This window comes from Podarcis muralis, chromosome 2 (genome assembly GCF_964188315.1).
Source record: "Podarcis muralis chromosome 2, rPodMur119.hap1.1, whole genome shotgun sequence".
Lineage (NCBI taxonomy): Eukaryota > Metazoa > Chordata > Lepidosauria > Squamata > Lacertidae > Podarcis > Podarcis muralis.
In genome coordinates this window covers 74,741,858-74,757,607 of record NC_135656.1, presented here as the reverse complement: position 1 = coordinate 74,757,607, position 15,750 = coordinate 74,741,858, and the positions used below count along the sequence as shown (strand labels likewise).

At 42.6% G+C, this 15,750-nt stretch overlaps 1 protein-coding gene across 2 annotated transcripts in view; it reads right to left on the bottom strand.

Annotated features, from left to right (window-relative positions):
- The window catches only part of STAB1 (stabilin 1), a 92,135-nt gene that overhangs the window by 66,670 nt on the left and 9,715 nt on the right, over window positions 1-15,750 (bottom strand). For both annotated transcript variants that reach the window (XM_028718777.2, XM_028718778.2), the window contains exons 7-16: window positions 14,397-14,513; window positions 12,921-13,117; window positions 10,622-10,749; window positions 9,285-9,412; window positions 8,546-8,634; window positions 6,180-6,296; window positions 4,945-5,094; window positions 4,375-4,437; window positions 2,043-2,156; window positions 385-438 (exon numbers count right to left, since the gene is read on the bottom strand). In XM_028718777.2, the coding sequence (XP_028574610.2) occupies window positions 385-438; window positions 2,043-2,156; window positions 4,375-4,437; window positions 4,945-5,094; window positions 6,180-6,296; window positions 8,546-8,634; window positions 9,285-9,412; window positions 10,622-10,749; window positions 12,921-13,117; window positions 14,397-14,513 (1,157 nt within the window). The remainder of the gene's footprint in view (window positions 1-384; window positions 439-2,042; window positions 2,157-4,374; window positions 4,438-4,944; window positions 5,095-6,179; window positions 6,297-8,545; window positions 8,635-9,284; window positions 9,413-10,621; window positions 10,750-12,920; window positions 13,118-14,396; window positions 14,514-15,750) is intronic.

Here is a 15,750-nt window from a genome sequence, read left to right as displayed (position 1 = left end):
GCTTAAGATAAGATTTACCAGCTTAATCCTCTCGCATGCCGTTTGTGTGTGAACTAGGCCTACAGGATCTCTTTACAACATGACCTGTGGTCATCCAGATGTTGCTGGAACTATCACCAGCCCCAGCGTATTTAATAAAAAATAGTTTGTGTCATTGAAGGAAGAAGTCAAGCATTAGCAAAAGCATCCATGTTGCTAAATAGCAAAAATTTTAACAGAATTGAGTTTCACTTCTCCCTAGTTTGGACAATGCAGAAATGAAAGCCAAATAACTAAGCATTTTGTTTTAAGAACTAGTAATATAGAAGGCTGCCTTAATATCATTCTACCTCACAGATGTAGTGAGGAAAACACACACACCAGCTGGAAACAGATTTGCCTTACCGCTGCTTTTGTGTAGACATGATGCTTCACAAGTTCCTGGAGCTTGTTTATTCCCTAAAGCAGGAAGAAAGCAATTACACACTTTCCCTAGACATTTTGCAGAACTACAATAATGGGCACCTGATTGCTAATGTAAATGCCAAATGCTTGTGCCTGCAGATTATACTTAATGCTGTGCGTCTTTGAAAAAAATCAGTTTCTTACTGCATTACAAAAGGATGGACAACAGAGTTTTCACTACAAATATGTCAAGGGGAACTTTGTACCCTAAAAAGTTAAAATTTCACATGCCAGGAGGCTGACATTTTGCACAGTAGACAGCTTTCTACGGATGCTCCAAGCAGACTTCCTTTTAATAGCATGCTTGCACTTTTTGCAAATTCATAACATTCAAGAAAGACTAAGGGGCCAAATAGCAAGGACGGAAGGTGCTGACTAACAAGGACTAAAGGGTGATAGGAAGGAAGTCTGTTGGACACAAAAAGTTTACTCCTTGATCTCTGGTCTGTGTACTATCAAGCATTCCTCCGCAACAATGCAAAACAGAATCTGGCTTTCCCCACCTTCCACATTTTTTAAAGCCAGAAGGTTATATTTTGAAACAGACTTCAGATTCTGGGTTGAACGACTTAAGAATAGCTGCACTTGAGATGAAGGGCAGAATCACACCATACATTTTAAAGCACACCCAACACATAACCTGCCCACAAAATCATGGAAACTGTAGTTTGTTTATGAGTACTGGGAATTGTAGGTCTGAGTGGGAAACTACAGTTCCCAGGGTCCTTTGGGAGACCTTATGGACCAGATTCAACTAACCGGCTCTGCTAGTGGAAGCTACGCAAGGACTTCCCCTAGAGCAAAGAGGCTTTTCCCATCCCCTCTTCCTGCACCCCCTGCCCCAAGTTGGCCCAGGGAATTGAGAGAACCCTTAAAACAGCACACGGGGGAAGAGGAGAGGGGAATTTTTCCACTAGGCAAGCAGAGATGCTTACGCTGACCAAGCAATCTCTTTTAGTTCTATGCTGAATTCCTCCCCATGTGCTTTAAATGTGCACTGAATGCTATTTAAAGGGACTGTGTGGGTCTGCCCTATAGCAGCAAGGCAGGATGCAGATGAAGCAATGAGTTACCACAGTGCTAAGCAACACTGCATGAGTGGAACGACTTTTGTATTCTCAGCAGGACCTTGTGTCCCCTGCTCCTACCATGTGCTCCCTAAATCTATTCCTGGGGGTTCCCCCAACTCTCCAGAGCAGATATGGAGATGGTGTGGTGCATGCTCTGGGAAATGGGGGTGGGGGTGTTGAAATCTTGTTGCACTAGCAGGAATTTTTGCACTGGCTCCCACTGGCAAAAGAGTTTAGTTGAATCTTCCCCTTTCTGCAAAACCATGATTCACCGGAACATCTTCTTTGTGGAATTTGCCTGTCGATTCCTATAAGGAAGTGCCTTCTTTTGAGATGAAACCAGTCTCTCTCTCACGAAAACCAGTCACAAGATACCTGATGTGATGACACCCCCATTTCCACTAAAGCATCTAATACTGGTTAAAGCAGAACCACATGGATCTCCATGAGGTGACGGAAATATCCTTAGGATAGTTCTAAAGCTGCAGCACCTCCCCACTCCCGCATAATTAGTGGAGATGGCCTCACCTCCGTGAAGAGATAAATTAGCCTTCCATCTCTTAATTTGTCCACTGCTTCATTGCTTGGTACAAACACAGTGAAAGGTCCTGGGCCATCCAGAAATGAAGGCAGGCCACAGTTCTGCAGAAATATTAAGCACCACCACAATATATCAGTCTAGTCTAAAACAATCATGGCATAGAAATATAGACTATGTTGAGTGTACCCTACCAGGAACCACTGAATCATAGAGGCTAACGACTGGTGAAGATGGTTTTCCCTCTGCATTTGGTGCTAAAATACACACGCAGCTCACATTTTATATATTGGTCCTAATCCAAGTAAAGTTCAAGTATCACTTAAGTCCCACTGAATTGTTTGTAACTAACTTAAAGGCTTATTTATTTTAATATGACTTGGTGTGGTTAACTATAGCAGGATCAGGCCCAATGTATGCAGGGGGGGGGGTCCAAGAAAAACAGTTAATAGGTTTTATAAACAACTGGCCCTCTGAAGAGAAGAAACTCTTCTGGAACTATTTCAAGAGCGATCATAAGGAAGAATAGGATAGCATTAAGATATCTCTCTCCTGGTTGCAATGAAAATCACTGAACGGGGATGAGTAATTCAAGAGGTGTTATTATCATCTGATACCTGTTTATTTTTTTATATGCACCTGTATCATAACTAGGCGTAAACCAGGTGCAAACCAACAACAATATTATTTATTTATGTTGGCTACACATTGACATATTATCTAGATGGCTCACAAAGCTAAAATGCAATATATATATATTTAAAAGTCATAAAAACAACTGTGTGTGGGAAATCTCCAGTTGAGAGAAAGCAAGATCTAAAATCAACCTCACAGTATAATTAAAAATACATAACATATAATCTGTGGGATAAAAAAATATATATTTTAAATTCACAGATTTGTCATTTTGGAGAATTTCCCTACATTAACCGCCGTAAAGGATAAAAAAGAAAAAATCATTTTGGAAATGAAAGTATTTTCCTTTTCATGAATGCAGTCTAAATGTTGGTTGGATTTTCAACTTTTGCATTCAATGTCTTGTAAGAAGGCAGAGAAGAGCTATCACATTGCTCCTGTATTTTATTTATTTTTCAATAGACAACCTTTTCCTAGAAGGAAAAGCTCCTAGGACCAGGGATAGCTGCTGTATGTGGTGCCCTCCAGAAGCTGTTGTGCTCCAACTCCCAGCAGCCCCAGCCAGCATGCCCAACGGCCAGCAATGCTAGCAGCTGAATTCCAACATCTGGAAAGCACTGTGATGGCTACCCCTGACTTAAGAGAGTGGGATTATTCTAGAGCTCTCATTTTCCACAACAAAGATTTAATCAAAATGCTTGTTTTGTTTATCTTTTGCATTAATAATTCTAATTGCGACTAGCCCTTTTTCTTCTTGTGACTTCCGTTTCCCCCTAAAGCTCCCTCTGCATTTTTGTTCTCTTAATGGAAAATAAACTGCAGCCCTGAGCCTCTCAGTTGACTTCTCTAGCTTCCTTCCCCAAACCTTTATTAGGCATTAGAAATATAGGCCATCATAAAACATCCATATTTAAAATTCTAAAATATAAACAAAAAGTCATGTAAAATATGTAATAATGAGGATTTTCACTGGAGTTTCTTACCGCTAAATAGTACCATTCACCACTCTACGAGATACTACTGACAAAAACTCAGCCACCCTTGCAGTTACTTCTGGGTTAATGTCAAACAGATAGAATCTGATATTTTCATTGTGCCGTGATGTTAAAGGTAAAGGTAAAGGGACCCCTGACCGTTAGGTCCAGTCGCAGACGACTCTGGGGTTACGGTGCTCATCTCGCTTTACTGGCCGAGGGAGCCAGCGTACAGCTTCCGGGTCATGTGGCCAGCATGACTAAGCCGCTTCTGGCGAACCAGAGCAGCACACGGAAATGCTGTTTACTATCCCACCAGAGCGGTACCTATTTATCTACGTGCACTTTGATGTGCTTTCAAACTGCTAGGTTGGCAGGAGCTGGGACCGAGCAATGGGAGCTCACCCCGTTGCGGGGATGCAAACCGCCAACATTCTGATCGGCAAGCCCTAGGCTCTGTGGTTCAGACCACAGCGCCACCCATGTCCCTGACTTGATGCTAGACTACCCAAAAATGGGGATAGCACACATTTGCGTAACTGGTTGTACAATGGATAGTAGAAAATAATATGTATTACAGTTTCCGGCACATTCACACTTCACTAGCACCCTAATGCCACTCATATATAAAATATATGAAAAACAAAAGCTGCACTGTCAAAACAAACATGTGCCCAGGTCAACTTCAAGTCCTGGGTGGGAAGTGTCTTACTTCCAATATGGTTTCAAATCGGCTGGCAATCTCCATTGAAACAAGAATTTCTCCAATTGTTTTCTGCAAAAAGAGAGAGAGAGAGAGAGAGATGGCAGAATGAGACAGAGAAACAGACAACATGCTATGAAAATATGCACAAGCTAACAGATAATAGCATTTACCTCCCCCTTCCACTCATTGCTAGGACAAATGTTATTTTGTACAGTAGTACTCCAAACTTCACCCACTGCCAGTGGCGGAGCTTCATGCTCCGGCACCGGGGGGCGGAGAGCAGGTGGGGCGGGCCTGGCGCATGTTCTGGGGGCATGGCATGCCACCCGCAGGGGTGTGACACGCGTCCAGGGGCGTCGCATGATGCCTGTGGGGGCGTGGCACCCAGTGTGGGTGGGGGAACAGCCGCAATGGCACCCCACCAGGATCACGCTGCCGGGTGTGGTGCGCTCCCACCCCACTTCTCTTCCTCCACCAGTGCCCACTGCTATCAACACAATCCCAAGAATATTTACTCAGAGTTCTCATATCTTACCCTCCTGCCCTTTCTATTAGGAAAAGAAGCATTTAACATGCCTGAGAATTGCTAAGGTTGTCCAAGAGGGGTTTTCTCCTTAACATGCTGACGATATGTATGATCCCATTAGCAGCTGGCAAGTTTCGTTCTCTAATAAAATATTGTTGTGCTGGTTCATCTGAGTACCTGTAGCTCTTTGTGGGTGACCCCTGGGAAAGTAATACAGGATCATTCTATGGTGAACATTTCAATACAGTATGAATTCAGCTAATAGATTCGGATATCTGTACTTTATTAACAGGCAGGACTGATTTGTTCCTTACATTCCAGGACAGTGCAAGATTGAATGCAAGCTCAGGAAAAAAATATGTTTATTACTATATAGGCACACACACACACACACACACACACACACACACACACACGGCTGCAACCCTGCTCATTCCACTCGCCACTCCCCCAACATTGGAGCTTCACCTTCCCAACCCCATTTCTGAAACCACTTCTCTCTTTGTTTCTGCTGCACAACTTTCCACCCATTTTCACCTTTACCCACATGTCCAAGCAGCTCCCTTTTTTGCAACTCCCCTTGTATAGCAACCAGCCCTTGGAAACCTCCTGCATCTTCCTCTCCCCACACATTGCAACCACTACGCACCTTTTCCACCTTCTGCCCAATTATGAAGCCACCACCCCCTCCTATTCTGCAGCCCCTTTTGCATTCTCCGCTTTACCCTCATTCTCATGCATCCTACTCCCTCCTTTTTTTGAAATGTTTCATTTCCAGCCCCCAGTTTCTCCCTTTCCCCTCCCTCTTCCTCCTTCCTTTTCCGCAACTCTCCCTTTGCACACAAACCATCCCTATTCCCATGAGTCTTTTTGCAGCCCAAGAAGAAGTAGGGGGGAAGAAGGCCTGCCTGCCTCAGGCATCTCAATGCCTTGTGCCAGCCACAGATGGAAAGACTGAAGAGAAGCAAAAAGAACAACCAGGAATTGTTGATTTACACAGGGGAAAATACTGCATCTGAAAACAATCCAAAAGCCAAGGTAATAAAATACTTTGCACTAAACCCATGTGAAGTGGCAAATATACTGAGCAAAATAGGAAGCTACACTTGGACAATTCCAGAGGAATGCATCTGAAGGCATTTAAAACAGAGTTTAAGACTTGAAGCATGACAGAAATAACTGGGTGGAGGGGGGTGGAATGAAGCAATGTCAGGATAGACCTACAGTCCAGTTTTTAGAATTTCAAACCAGGATTAGAAATAACCTTCCCATTATCTTATTTTACCTGACTGGAGAATATCACTTTCGGACCAGCTAATGTCCACAGGTCCTTTTCGGTATGATCCATTAAATGCAGCCCAGGGATTATGTGCAGTTTGCATAAATTATTTGCAAGGGTTTCCTTTGAGGAGACAAAATAGGATATAAAAAACCAGAACTGTTTATGTTTACTCATGCTGTTTTTTATAATAGCATTTCCAATTCCACAGTACAAAAAGTGTTTTGTTTGGACCAAAACAGCGTTGACTGCCAAGCGTTGACTTCTTTTCTTCAATCAAAATGATTTGGGGAATGTTGCAGTTTTAAGTTCTGATAATTTGGAGTTCTGAAAATTGACATGACAGGTTTTAACTTACTCTTAGCTTGTCCTGTTTTCTTGAGATTTATATTGTAATACTTATTGGCTACAAATAATAAACATTTGACTGACTAATTCACAGTGCAATCCTAACGTCTACTCAGAGGTCCCACTGAGTTCAATGGAATTTACTCCCAGATAAGTGGGGTTAGGGTTGCAGCCCAAAAATTACTTTTAGTTTTCACTGCAAGAGACCAAGAGGAGAGACCAGGTTGCTGGACTAGAGTCTGATCTAGCAGACTCTTCATATGTTCCTAATTGCAGCATCACTACTAATGTGGGCAGAGTTCTACTGAGGTGCTGAGGATTTTAAGGGCTCTATCTTCCTCTTTGCAGATTCAGCACATTTTATTGCTGTCTGATGAGGGAGGGGGTATTTTTATCACCTCTTGAACAGCCTCTCTTATTTGCCCTAATATCCATTTACATTTCTGGGCTTGGAGGGTTAAAAAACAAATAAGAAGGAATGATTAATATTTACATTTACATTTCTGGGCTTGGAGGGCTAAAAAACAAATAAGAAGGAATGATTAATATTTATGTTTTAAGTAGCTAAAATAGGCTATATTCACCATAATTTTATTCCTCTTCAGGATGGCAAAAAGCAAACAAACAAGCCAAATGTAGAAGGAGGAACTTTTAATATCACTGGGTATGTTTGTTGAATGGGTTGTATTTAGAATTTGAAAAAGCTTTTGGTAAAGTCCCTCACCTCAGTCTTTTGAGTAAGCTTAGCAGTCGTGGAATACAGGTAAAGACCAATAAACGTGCGTACAAAAGACAAACAATTGTGCCACACCAAACCCAGAAGTGAGCAAAAATGTCACTCAGCAACACATCATGAACAGGGCATAACGGTGGCAGGTATAACAGGGTGGGGCAAACTTACACGCGCTCCACCAGGGCATGGTGGTGGTTGGGCAAGAAATGGAACCCTGGCGTGAAATTGTCATGGACTGTAAAAGGAGATGTCCTCTTGCGGATCAGTTAAGTGGTTTAGAAACAGGAAGCAGAGTTGGAATAAATAGGTAGTGCTCCTGATGAAGGGTGGTAAAAAGCAGAGTCCTCAAAGGACTAGCACTGAGGGCTGTGCTTTTCAACTTGATGATATATAGTAAAGTAGCCAAGTTTGCTGATGATACCAAATTGTTCAGGGTGGTTGAAGCAAAAAGAGATTGTGAGGAGCTCCAAAAGAATCTCTACAAACAAAGCAAATGAGAAGTGAAATGGCAAATTCAATTAACTGTCTGAACTGGTGGTGTCCAACTAGGAACACAAACTAGGGGTTAGTAGGTTGCTGAAGATGTCACTGAGGGCTGGAGGACCTTAAGGACAAGATTGAAAATAAAATCGCCAATACCATAAACAAATCTATGGTGTGACCGCACTTGGAATACTGCGTAGAGTTCTAGTCTTCACAAGGCAAAAAGGATTTGTAAGGTTGGGAAAGGTTCAGAAAAAGGCATCTAAAATGATCAAGGGAGTTGAGCAAGTCCCCTATGAGGAAAGGGCCTTTTTAAGTTTAAAAGAAAGGTGAGTAACAGGAGGACCTGATAAAAGTGTTGAAGATTATGCATGGTTTGGAGAAACCTCTCCCATAGTATTGGAACTTGGGGGCATCCAAAGAAGCTGAATGTTGGACAATCCAGGACAGAAAAAATAAAGTACTTCTTCACATGGCCCAACAACTTGCATGGCTTTAAAACAGGATTGGTAGATGAGTTCATGGAGGATAAGGCTCTCAGTGGCTACTCGCCATGATGGCTATGTTTTGCCTCCACTGTCACTGGACACCAGTTACTGGCATCCCAAGCAGGGAGAGTGCTTTGCCCATGGGTGCAGCTTTCAGGCTTCCCATGGGCCTCTGGCTGGCCACTCTGAGAACAGACTGCTGGGTTAGGCATGATATTGGCCGGAACCAAAACAAGGAAAAAGTGTGGATGACCGTCCCCCTTTTCCGTAAAGACCAATTTCAGAAGTAGCAATATTTACCAACAGACACCAGCGCTTACATTTAACTCCATTCTGTCATAGTAAAGATTGGCTGGCACAAGCACAGTTAAAGGCCCATGGTTTTCCAGGAGAAACGAACAACCCATCTCTGTAAAAGACAACCCCCCCCCCCCAAGAAAAACAATTAGTATAATAGATTGTGACAGACCTGATTAGATTTGGCAGAATATTTATGCTAAACTGTATCTTCAGGCAGAGGTGAACAACTTTCACTTTTTTTAGTACTAAAGAGAGATCCCATTATAGATTGCCTCACATTCCTTTTTGTTTTCTTAAAAGCAGCCGCCCCCATCACTACCCTGAAGAACAATGGAGAATGTTTTCACCTGTGCCATTTTCCCAGTTTAAATTTTCTTTATTTGAGCTTATTTTATACATTTCTACCCCACTTCTCTGTCTAAAGCACCTACAGCTGCATACATAATAAAAAAATAAATCTGTAAAGCGGTAACATAATCAACAAATATTATAATACTATAATGCTTATTATAAATAATTAAAATATAATATTGTAAATAAGATAAATAATAACTCTGATAATAGCAGTTGATCATAATTTGGCCCATCTACCGAAGAGTCACCCACATAACTGTCTTGGTTCCCCATCATTGCTGCTGACAGGACCTGTTTGGTGAAATGAACCTGAAATGGCCACCAAAAAATATTTTAATTATGTTCTGAAATACATAATTAAAATACTTCCAGATGCATAATCAAACAAACACTGAAGAAACTTACCAAACATGTTGATTGCATGGCTCATTGTCCTGGCGTTTCTCCCTACCACATTCACAGAAGAGATCTCCCCCAGGAAGGTTTTGTAACACTTCCTGCCATCTCCAATTTCTCCATCTTTGCAGGTACATCTGATCAATATAAGAGAAGAATGAGAATGGTCCCCCCCACCCCTGTAAGCTGCTCAGTTATCAAGCCTGGTTGTAACTAAGTCACACAGATTTATAGCAATGCCGGAGCCACATGCACCATGGGACGGACAATGGACATTTTAATAGTGTTGTGAGTTGGGGGGGGGAATTAAGCTGTATGCCTGAGTCCCTTCCAATTCCTGGATCCAGCAAGGTTTAAATTGCTGGACTAGCCAGGCCTAAGTTTGGGTCGCTAAGGTAAGAAAGGAAGTGGTTCTGTGCCAGATTACAAATGGGTGCCCCCCCCCACCTGGTTGTGGGTGAGAAGGACAAAGGCCAGAGTTCAGAGTAGAGTTTTATGTTACATAGAAGCTGGAAGCAAGGCAGCAGGCTAGGAAGGCAGAAGGTCAGAGCCGTGTTTGATTTCTACTTGAATCAAGAGGCAAGACCCCCTTTGAGTGTGAATGTTGGAGAACTCCTCCATCTCAGGCTCAGATTGCATAAATGTTTAAATAAACCAAATATCCTAAAGACACTACCGTCTCCACTGTCCCTCATTCTGAGAAAGCTGAACGCTGGGTAAGCAGCAGGAACCCCTGGAATTTCACATGGCTCAGAGATAGGGGTAGCATTCAACACTTAACAGAAATAATTAAATTAAACATTGCTTATCAATCTTTAAATGTTCACAGTAGCTTGTGACATCATTTAACTTAACTACGCAACAATAATATGATAACAGATGCAATAAATATAGCCAGTGTCAATTGAAAGCTGCAGTAAAATCAAGATAATCCTAGGGTTCAATTCACATTAATGTTCTTTTGTTGCTTCTTGCTTGCTTATAAATCACACAGCACATTAGCAAAACTGTAGTTACTTTGTTCCTTTTGCCTTTATTTTATTCTGGAATTTTTCAAGACTCTTTAGATAATGGTTGCTTTTCTTTGCTCTTATTGCATTGTCCTTGTATTGTTGATTTCTGTGAGTTATTGTTATTGGTGGGAGTGGTTCTGAACCTGCAGAACCTTTTGGGAAAACTTTCCCCCACCTTCCTCCCCTCCTGATTATTAGCCTTTAACCTCTGTTCTTCCTTTTATCCTATATGCATGCCTTTTCTCCAGCAGTTAAAATTGAGCAAAGGAACACTATAGCTACAGAACAGTTTCCCCCACCTCAGCCTTCATAATGTGTTCCTGAAAAGCTTACCTTATTGAAGCATCTGGGTCAATCTCACACTTTGCAGATCTGTCACAGTTATGCGGCTGACATGAAAGGATGCTGAAGCAATCTTTATCACCATGCCTGATGAATCCTGGCTTACACAGACAACGTGCCTAAGGAAAGAGACACCAGAGGAGCAATTTTGTTGGGCTGGATGAATCCCTAGCTGGAATTAAGATTGCCGGAAGAAATATCAACAACCTCAGATATGCAGATGACACAACCTTGATGGCAGAAAGTGAGGAGGAATTAAAGAACCTTTTAATGAGGGTGAAAGAGGAGAGCGCAAAATATGGTCTGAAGCTCAACATCAAAAAACTAACCCTACGCAATTGGCTCTTTGGACAGAGACTTCCCTTCGGACCCTTCTAACGGGGTAGCCTGTTATCACCATCACAGGGAACAAGGGGTGGGTGATTCATCACTTCACCACACCCCGATTGGATGGAAGACTCTAGGATTCTGCCCAAGGCCTAAACTACCAAAGTTGTGACTAGTGCTATGGGAAAGGTGAAACCTGCAGAGCAGGGGAAATTCCTTTCTGGCTCCGAATACGGCAACTGCCAAAAGACCACAGCAAAGCGCTCCTAGCTGAAAAGAAATGGTGAGAGCAGTAATCAACTATTAATGAAGGGAGGGGAAGGGTGAGTGACGCTCCCAGCCCCCGGGCTAAGTAAATGGCCGTGCCCCACCCCACTGCAGATTGGCTCGTTTGAAGGATGAGTTTGGCGGGAACCCCTGAGCCTTCGTGGCAGCTGGAGAGGACGGAAAGAATATCCTAAAATGGCGTCGCACGTCCGAGCCGCAACCGCCACTCACCAGCAAGATGGTAAGTGGCCAGTATCAATAAAAGCATCCATAAAATATCACTGATACTCCGTGAACGTATTTCAACTTTGGGATACTATTATTAAAAGTACAAGCTAATAGTCCATTGTGTAATGGGGCACATGGCAGCAGCTGGTGGTCCTGAGTAACGATTTTGAACCTCAAAAGACCATTCTGACTGCCATCTGAAAACATACTTACTAGGGATGAAGCCCCAATAAACACAGTGGGACTAACTTCCAAACCAACATGCACTTCAGCATGAAATAAACATGTATGTTGAGGCAAGTGTTTCAAACAAGTGCTTATGATGCTTCCCCCCCCCCCTTTTTTTCTTTTTTGCAGACAAACCTATGCTTGAGAACATACCATAAGAAATTACACCAAAGACACGTAGAGTGGGCTACCTGCACCTTTCCCAACAATGGCGCCAAGAGATGGTCTTGGCTGGGTCTAGTTTCACTCCCACCTTTCTCTGGAAACTTTCTGCACTTTGGAACATGCAAACTTAAAAGATCCTTATTGCAAGCTGACTACTCTTTGTTGCACAGAGTGTGACTCTCTAGTAATCTGTACTGTAGAGTGTGACCACTGAAGTAATCCACAAAGACTTATTCTCCGCTGATAAATTATTCAGCTCTCAAGTGGTTTTATCCCTTCCATTTCTTGGAAGTATCATCTACAGGCATTTTGAAAACTATCTAGAAAACTGCACACAGTGTCATTTGCTTTTAGGGCAGAACAGTAACAGCTGAACCTGTGTGGTCTTGTGGTAGCCAATATATCTGACTGTATGGGGTCTCTGCCATGGGAGCATATTCACCCAGTGCTTTTCCAGCTGCACTGGCTCCCGGTGGAATACAGGGTCAGATTTAAGGTGCTGGTTTTGACCTTTAAAGCCCTTCACGGCCTAGGACCCTCGTACCTACGGAATTGCCTCTCCCGGTATGCCCCACGGAGAGCCTCAAGGTCCATAAATAGCAACACCCTAGTGATCCCGGGCCCTAAGGAAGTTAGATTAGCTTCGACCAGAGCCAGGGCCTTTTCAACACTGGCTCCGGCCTGGTGGAATGCTCTGCCTCATGAGACCAGGGCCCTGCAGGATCTGATTTCTTTCCACAGGGCCTGTAAGACAGAGTTGTTCCGCCTGGCCTTTGGCTTGGAGCCAATTTGATTCCCTCCCCTTCTTTCTTTTTCCTTTTTCCTTTCTCCTCCTGTGATGAGGCTGCATTTTAATATTTTAATGTTTCAATATTTTAATGTTGTATTTTACTCTTGTTTTTAAGTTGTATTCATTCAACTTGTTTTTATTATTGCTTGTTAGCCGCCCTGAGCCCAGACTTGGCTAGGGAGGGCGGGGTATAAATAAAAATTATTGTTGTTGTTGTTGTTATTATTATTATTGTTGTTATTACTGCACATTATTAGCAAACCTAACTGCAATTAATCATCTTACCTCTCCTGGTCTTATATAGCTACACAAGGAAGAATTTCTAGGGCAGCCTCCATTATCAGTGAGACAAGGATTTATGGGTTGGCAAATCTTCCCATTTCCGAGGTACCCAGCTTTGCAAGTACACTCATACTTGTTTGGCCCAAGAGTCTTGCAAGTTGCAAACGAGGAGCATGGGTAGGAGCTGCAAGGATCCTGGTCTGGAAAAAAAGGTAAATGAGGGATATTATGGGTAAATGATAGACTGGATAAAGATGCCTAGCCCCCAGAACTTAAAGGCTGTGCAGTACACAGTCAACCAATGGAAGGGGTAGCATGTACTTGGATAATTGTTTTGATGAAATTCAGTAGACGTGATCTAATTTGAAAGCGTCCCCTTCATCTGTGCAACATGTACCTCACCAAAGCTAATATCAACCAGGTCAAGATCTTGGCACTGCAGTCACTGATTTGGCCAATGACATCACTTTCTGGTGGTTCTATCAGGCCTCAGCGGCAGTGCTAGGGAACTGATGCCTTGGTCCCAAGGGATTTATACAATGATCTTCAGAAAGCTTTGAACTTGACCCCATGCCTTTCAACATCTACATGAATGTAGGGAGCAGCTGTCTAGCTGTTTTGGGATGACACTCAGTTCTACTTCCTTTTAACAGGGCTGGGTGAGTGTGTGGAAGTTCTGAATAAGTGACTGGAGTCAATGAGGGAGTGAGTGAGGGTGAATAAGCTAAAGCTCAATCCAAAAGGGGAGGTTACCTAACAGAAGCCTAAATAAAGATTGGGTGCATTGCTTTGGAGTGCTGTTCCAGCCCTTGCTCCTGGATCCACAGGTAGTATTTGAGGCAACTGTTTATCCTGGTCATTCCTTGATACATGCCAGACTGGACTACAATGATATCCTCTAAATGAGAAAATTGTTCAACTTCAGTTAGTTCAAGATGTGGAGACTGGGTTAATTTTCATGGATGAGCCAAAGGAAACACATCAGCACTCGTGTTTTAACAAATGCATTGGTTCCAAAGATATTTTTCCAAGCACAATTCGTAGTGATTTTGTTGAGTTTACAGCCCTAAATGGCCTGGGCCTTGATTCCATACAGCAACACTTCTCTCTTACTAGCTCCCCTTCTTTCGGGATCTTTTGAATAAGTTTCTATCCTGAGGCCCTTCCTTGTCTCAAGTTAGATTGGTGGAAATGAGGAGGAAGGACTTTTTCAGCAGTAGCATTCACACTTTAGAACTTTCCTCAGGGAAATTTGGGGAGGTAATTCGATACTCAGCTTCCTGAAAGCTGTTTAGACATTGTTATTTCAGTAGGCCTACAGAACAGGTGGTTGGCTTGTTTTTTTATTTTTATTATTCAATTGCATTATCATTTTACTGAAGCTGTCATAGGTTTAATTAGTATACATTTGCTATAAATGCATGTGAAGGGCTTTGAACACTATAAAGTGCTACTCAAATACCACACATTGCCTCTCACCTTGACAGTAAATTCCATTTTTCTTGTACCCTGGCAGACATTCACACCTCGACTGCCCACCCTTCACCACACAAATGGAATTGGCTTCGCAGATTACACCTCCGCAGTTGAGAAGTTCTGAAATGTTTAAAACAGAGATATTTTAAACTGGGCATCCAAGGAAAATATGTGGCTTTCAGCCCCTTGGGTACACTTGTGTAAGTAAGCCTCAGTGTGTTCACTCACAACTAAGGGCTCACAGGATTCTGGTCTGCATGAGTATCTAGCATATCTAAGGACACATCTAGGCCCAAGATCCACAGTTGCATGTTATGTTATGTTATGTTATGTTATGTTATGTTATGTTATGTTATGTTATGTTATGTTATGTTATGTTATGTTTTATGTTATGTTATGATTGCACCTCAGTATCTTTTTCCAGCTTGTTCATTCTTAATTTCCCATGCTCTTGCTGTGTTTTTTTTAAAAAAGAATACTAGCTATTTACATATAGACACAATCAGTAGAATAGACACAATTTTTATTGGGTCTGAAAAGGGAGGGATGGGTCCTGAGACAGTTTAGTTCTATTAGGTAGAGTAGTCAATAAAAGCCAAATGAAAAAACAACAAACAAAAATACACAGCTCTTGCCTGGGATGTGAAGGACCTGAGTTTGGGCTCCATGGCCAAAGGGAAATTATAAAGTGTCGGGGAGGGGGGGAGAGGGTAGGTAGGACACGACATTGTAAGATGTTTGTCTAGGCATAAATTCACATGGCAGTTAGTACTTGATTACTAAGGAAATGCCCATGACAGTCAAGCCAGGTCATGCAATAAATGTGGACGCATCAGCCACATTTGTGACATTTCCAAGCATAAGTTCCTGCCCTGAATACATGCTACGACTATGTCAGGAACTGCTTAGTTGCCCTTCCTTACCCAGTTATTGGTGTGTGTGTGTGTTTCTGCAGTTCTCACAAGCCAAGGAGCGTGCCAATGAAATAGAAAAAAAACACCAGACAGTTCTAGGTAGTGTGAGTTCTTTTACTGGCAGCATAATGCAGTTCCAAAGCTTAGAAGCTACATACAGTTGTAGTCTACGGCAGGCATAGGCAAACTCCGGCCCTCCAGATGTTTGGGACTACAATTCCCATCATCCCTGACCACTGGTCCTGTTAGCTAGGGATGATGGGAATTGTAGTCCCAAACATCTGGAGGGCCAGAGTTTGCCTATGCCTGGTCTACGGTCTTTCCGGCAACATACAGTCTCCTTGCAGTGTTCCGACCCAGGCTCTGGCCAAGGGCAGAGGCCAAGAGCAAGCTTGCTTCAAACTGAAGTGTATTTAGATTGTCCTGAGTCCCTCTCACATGCT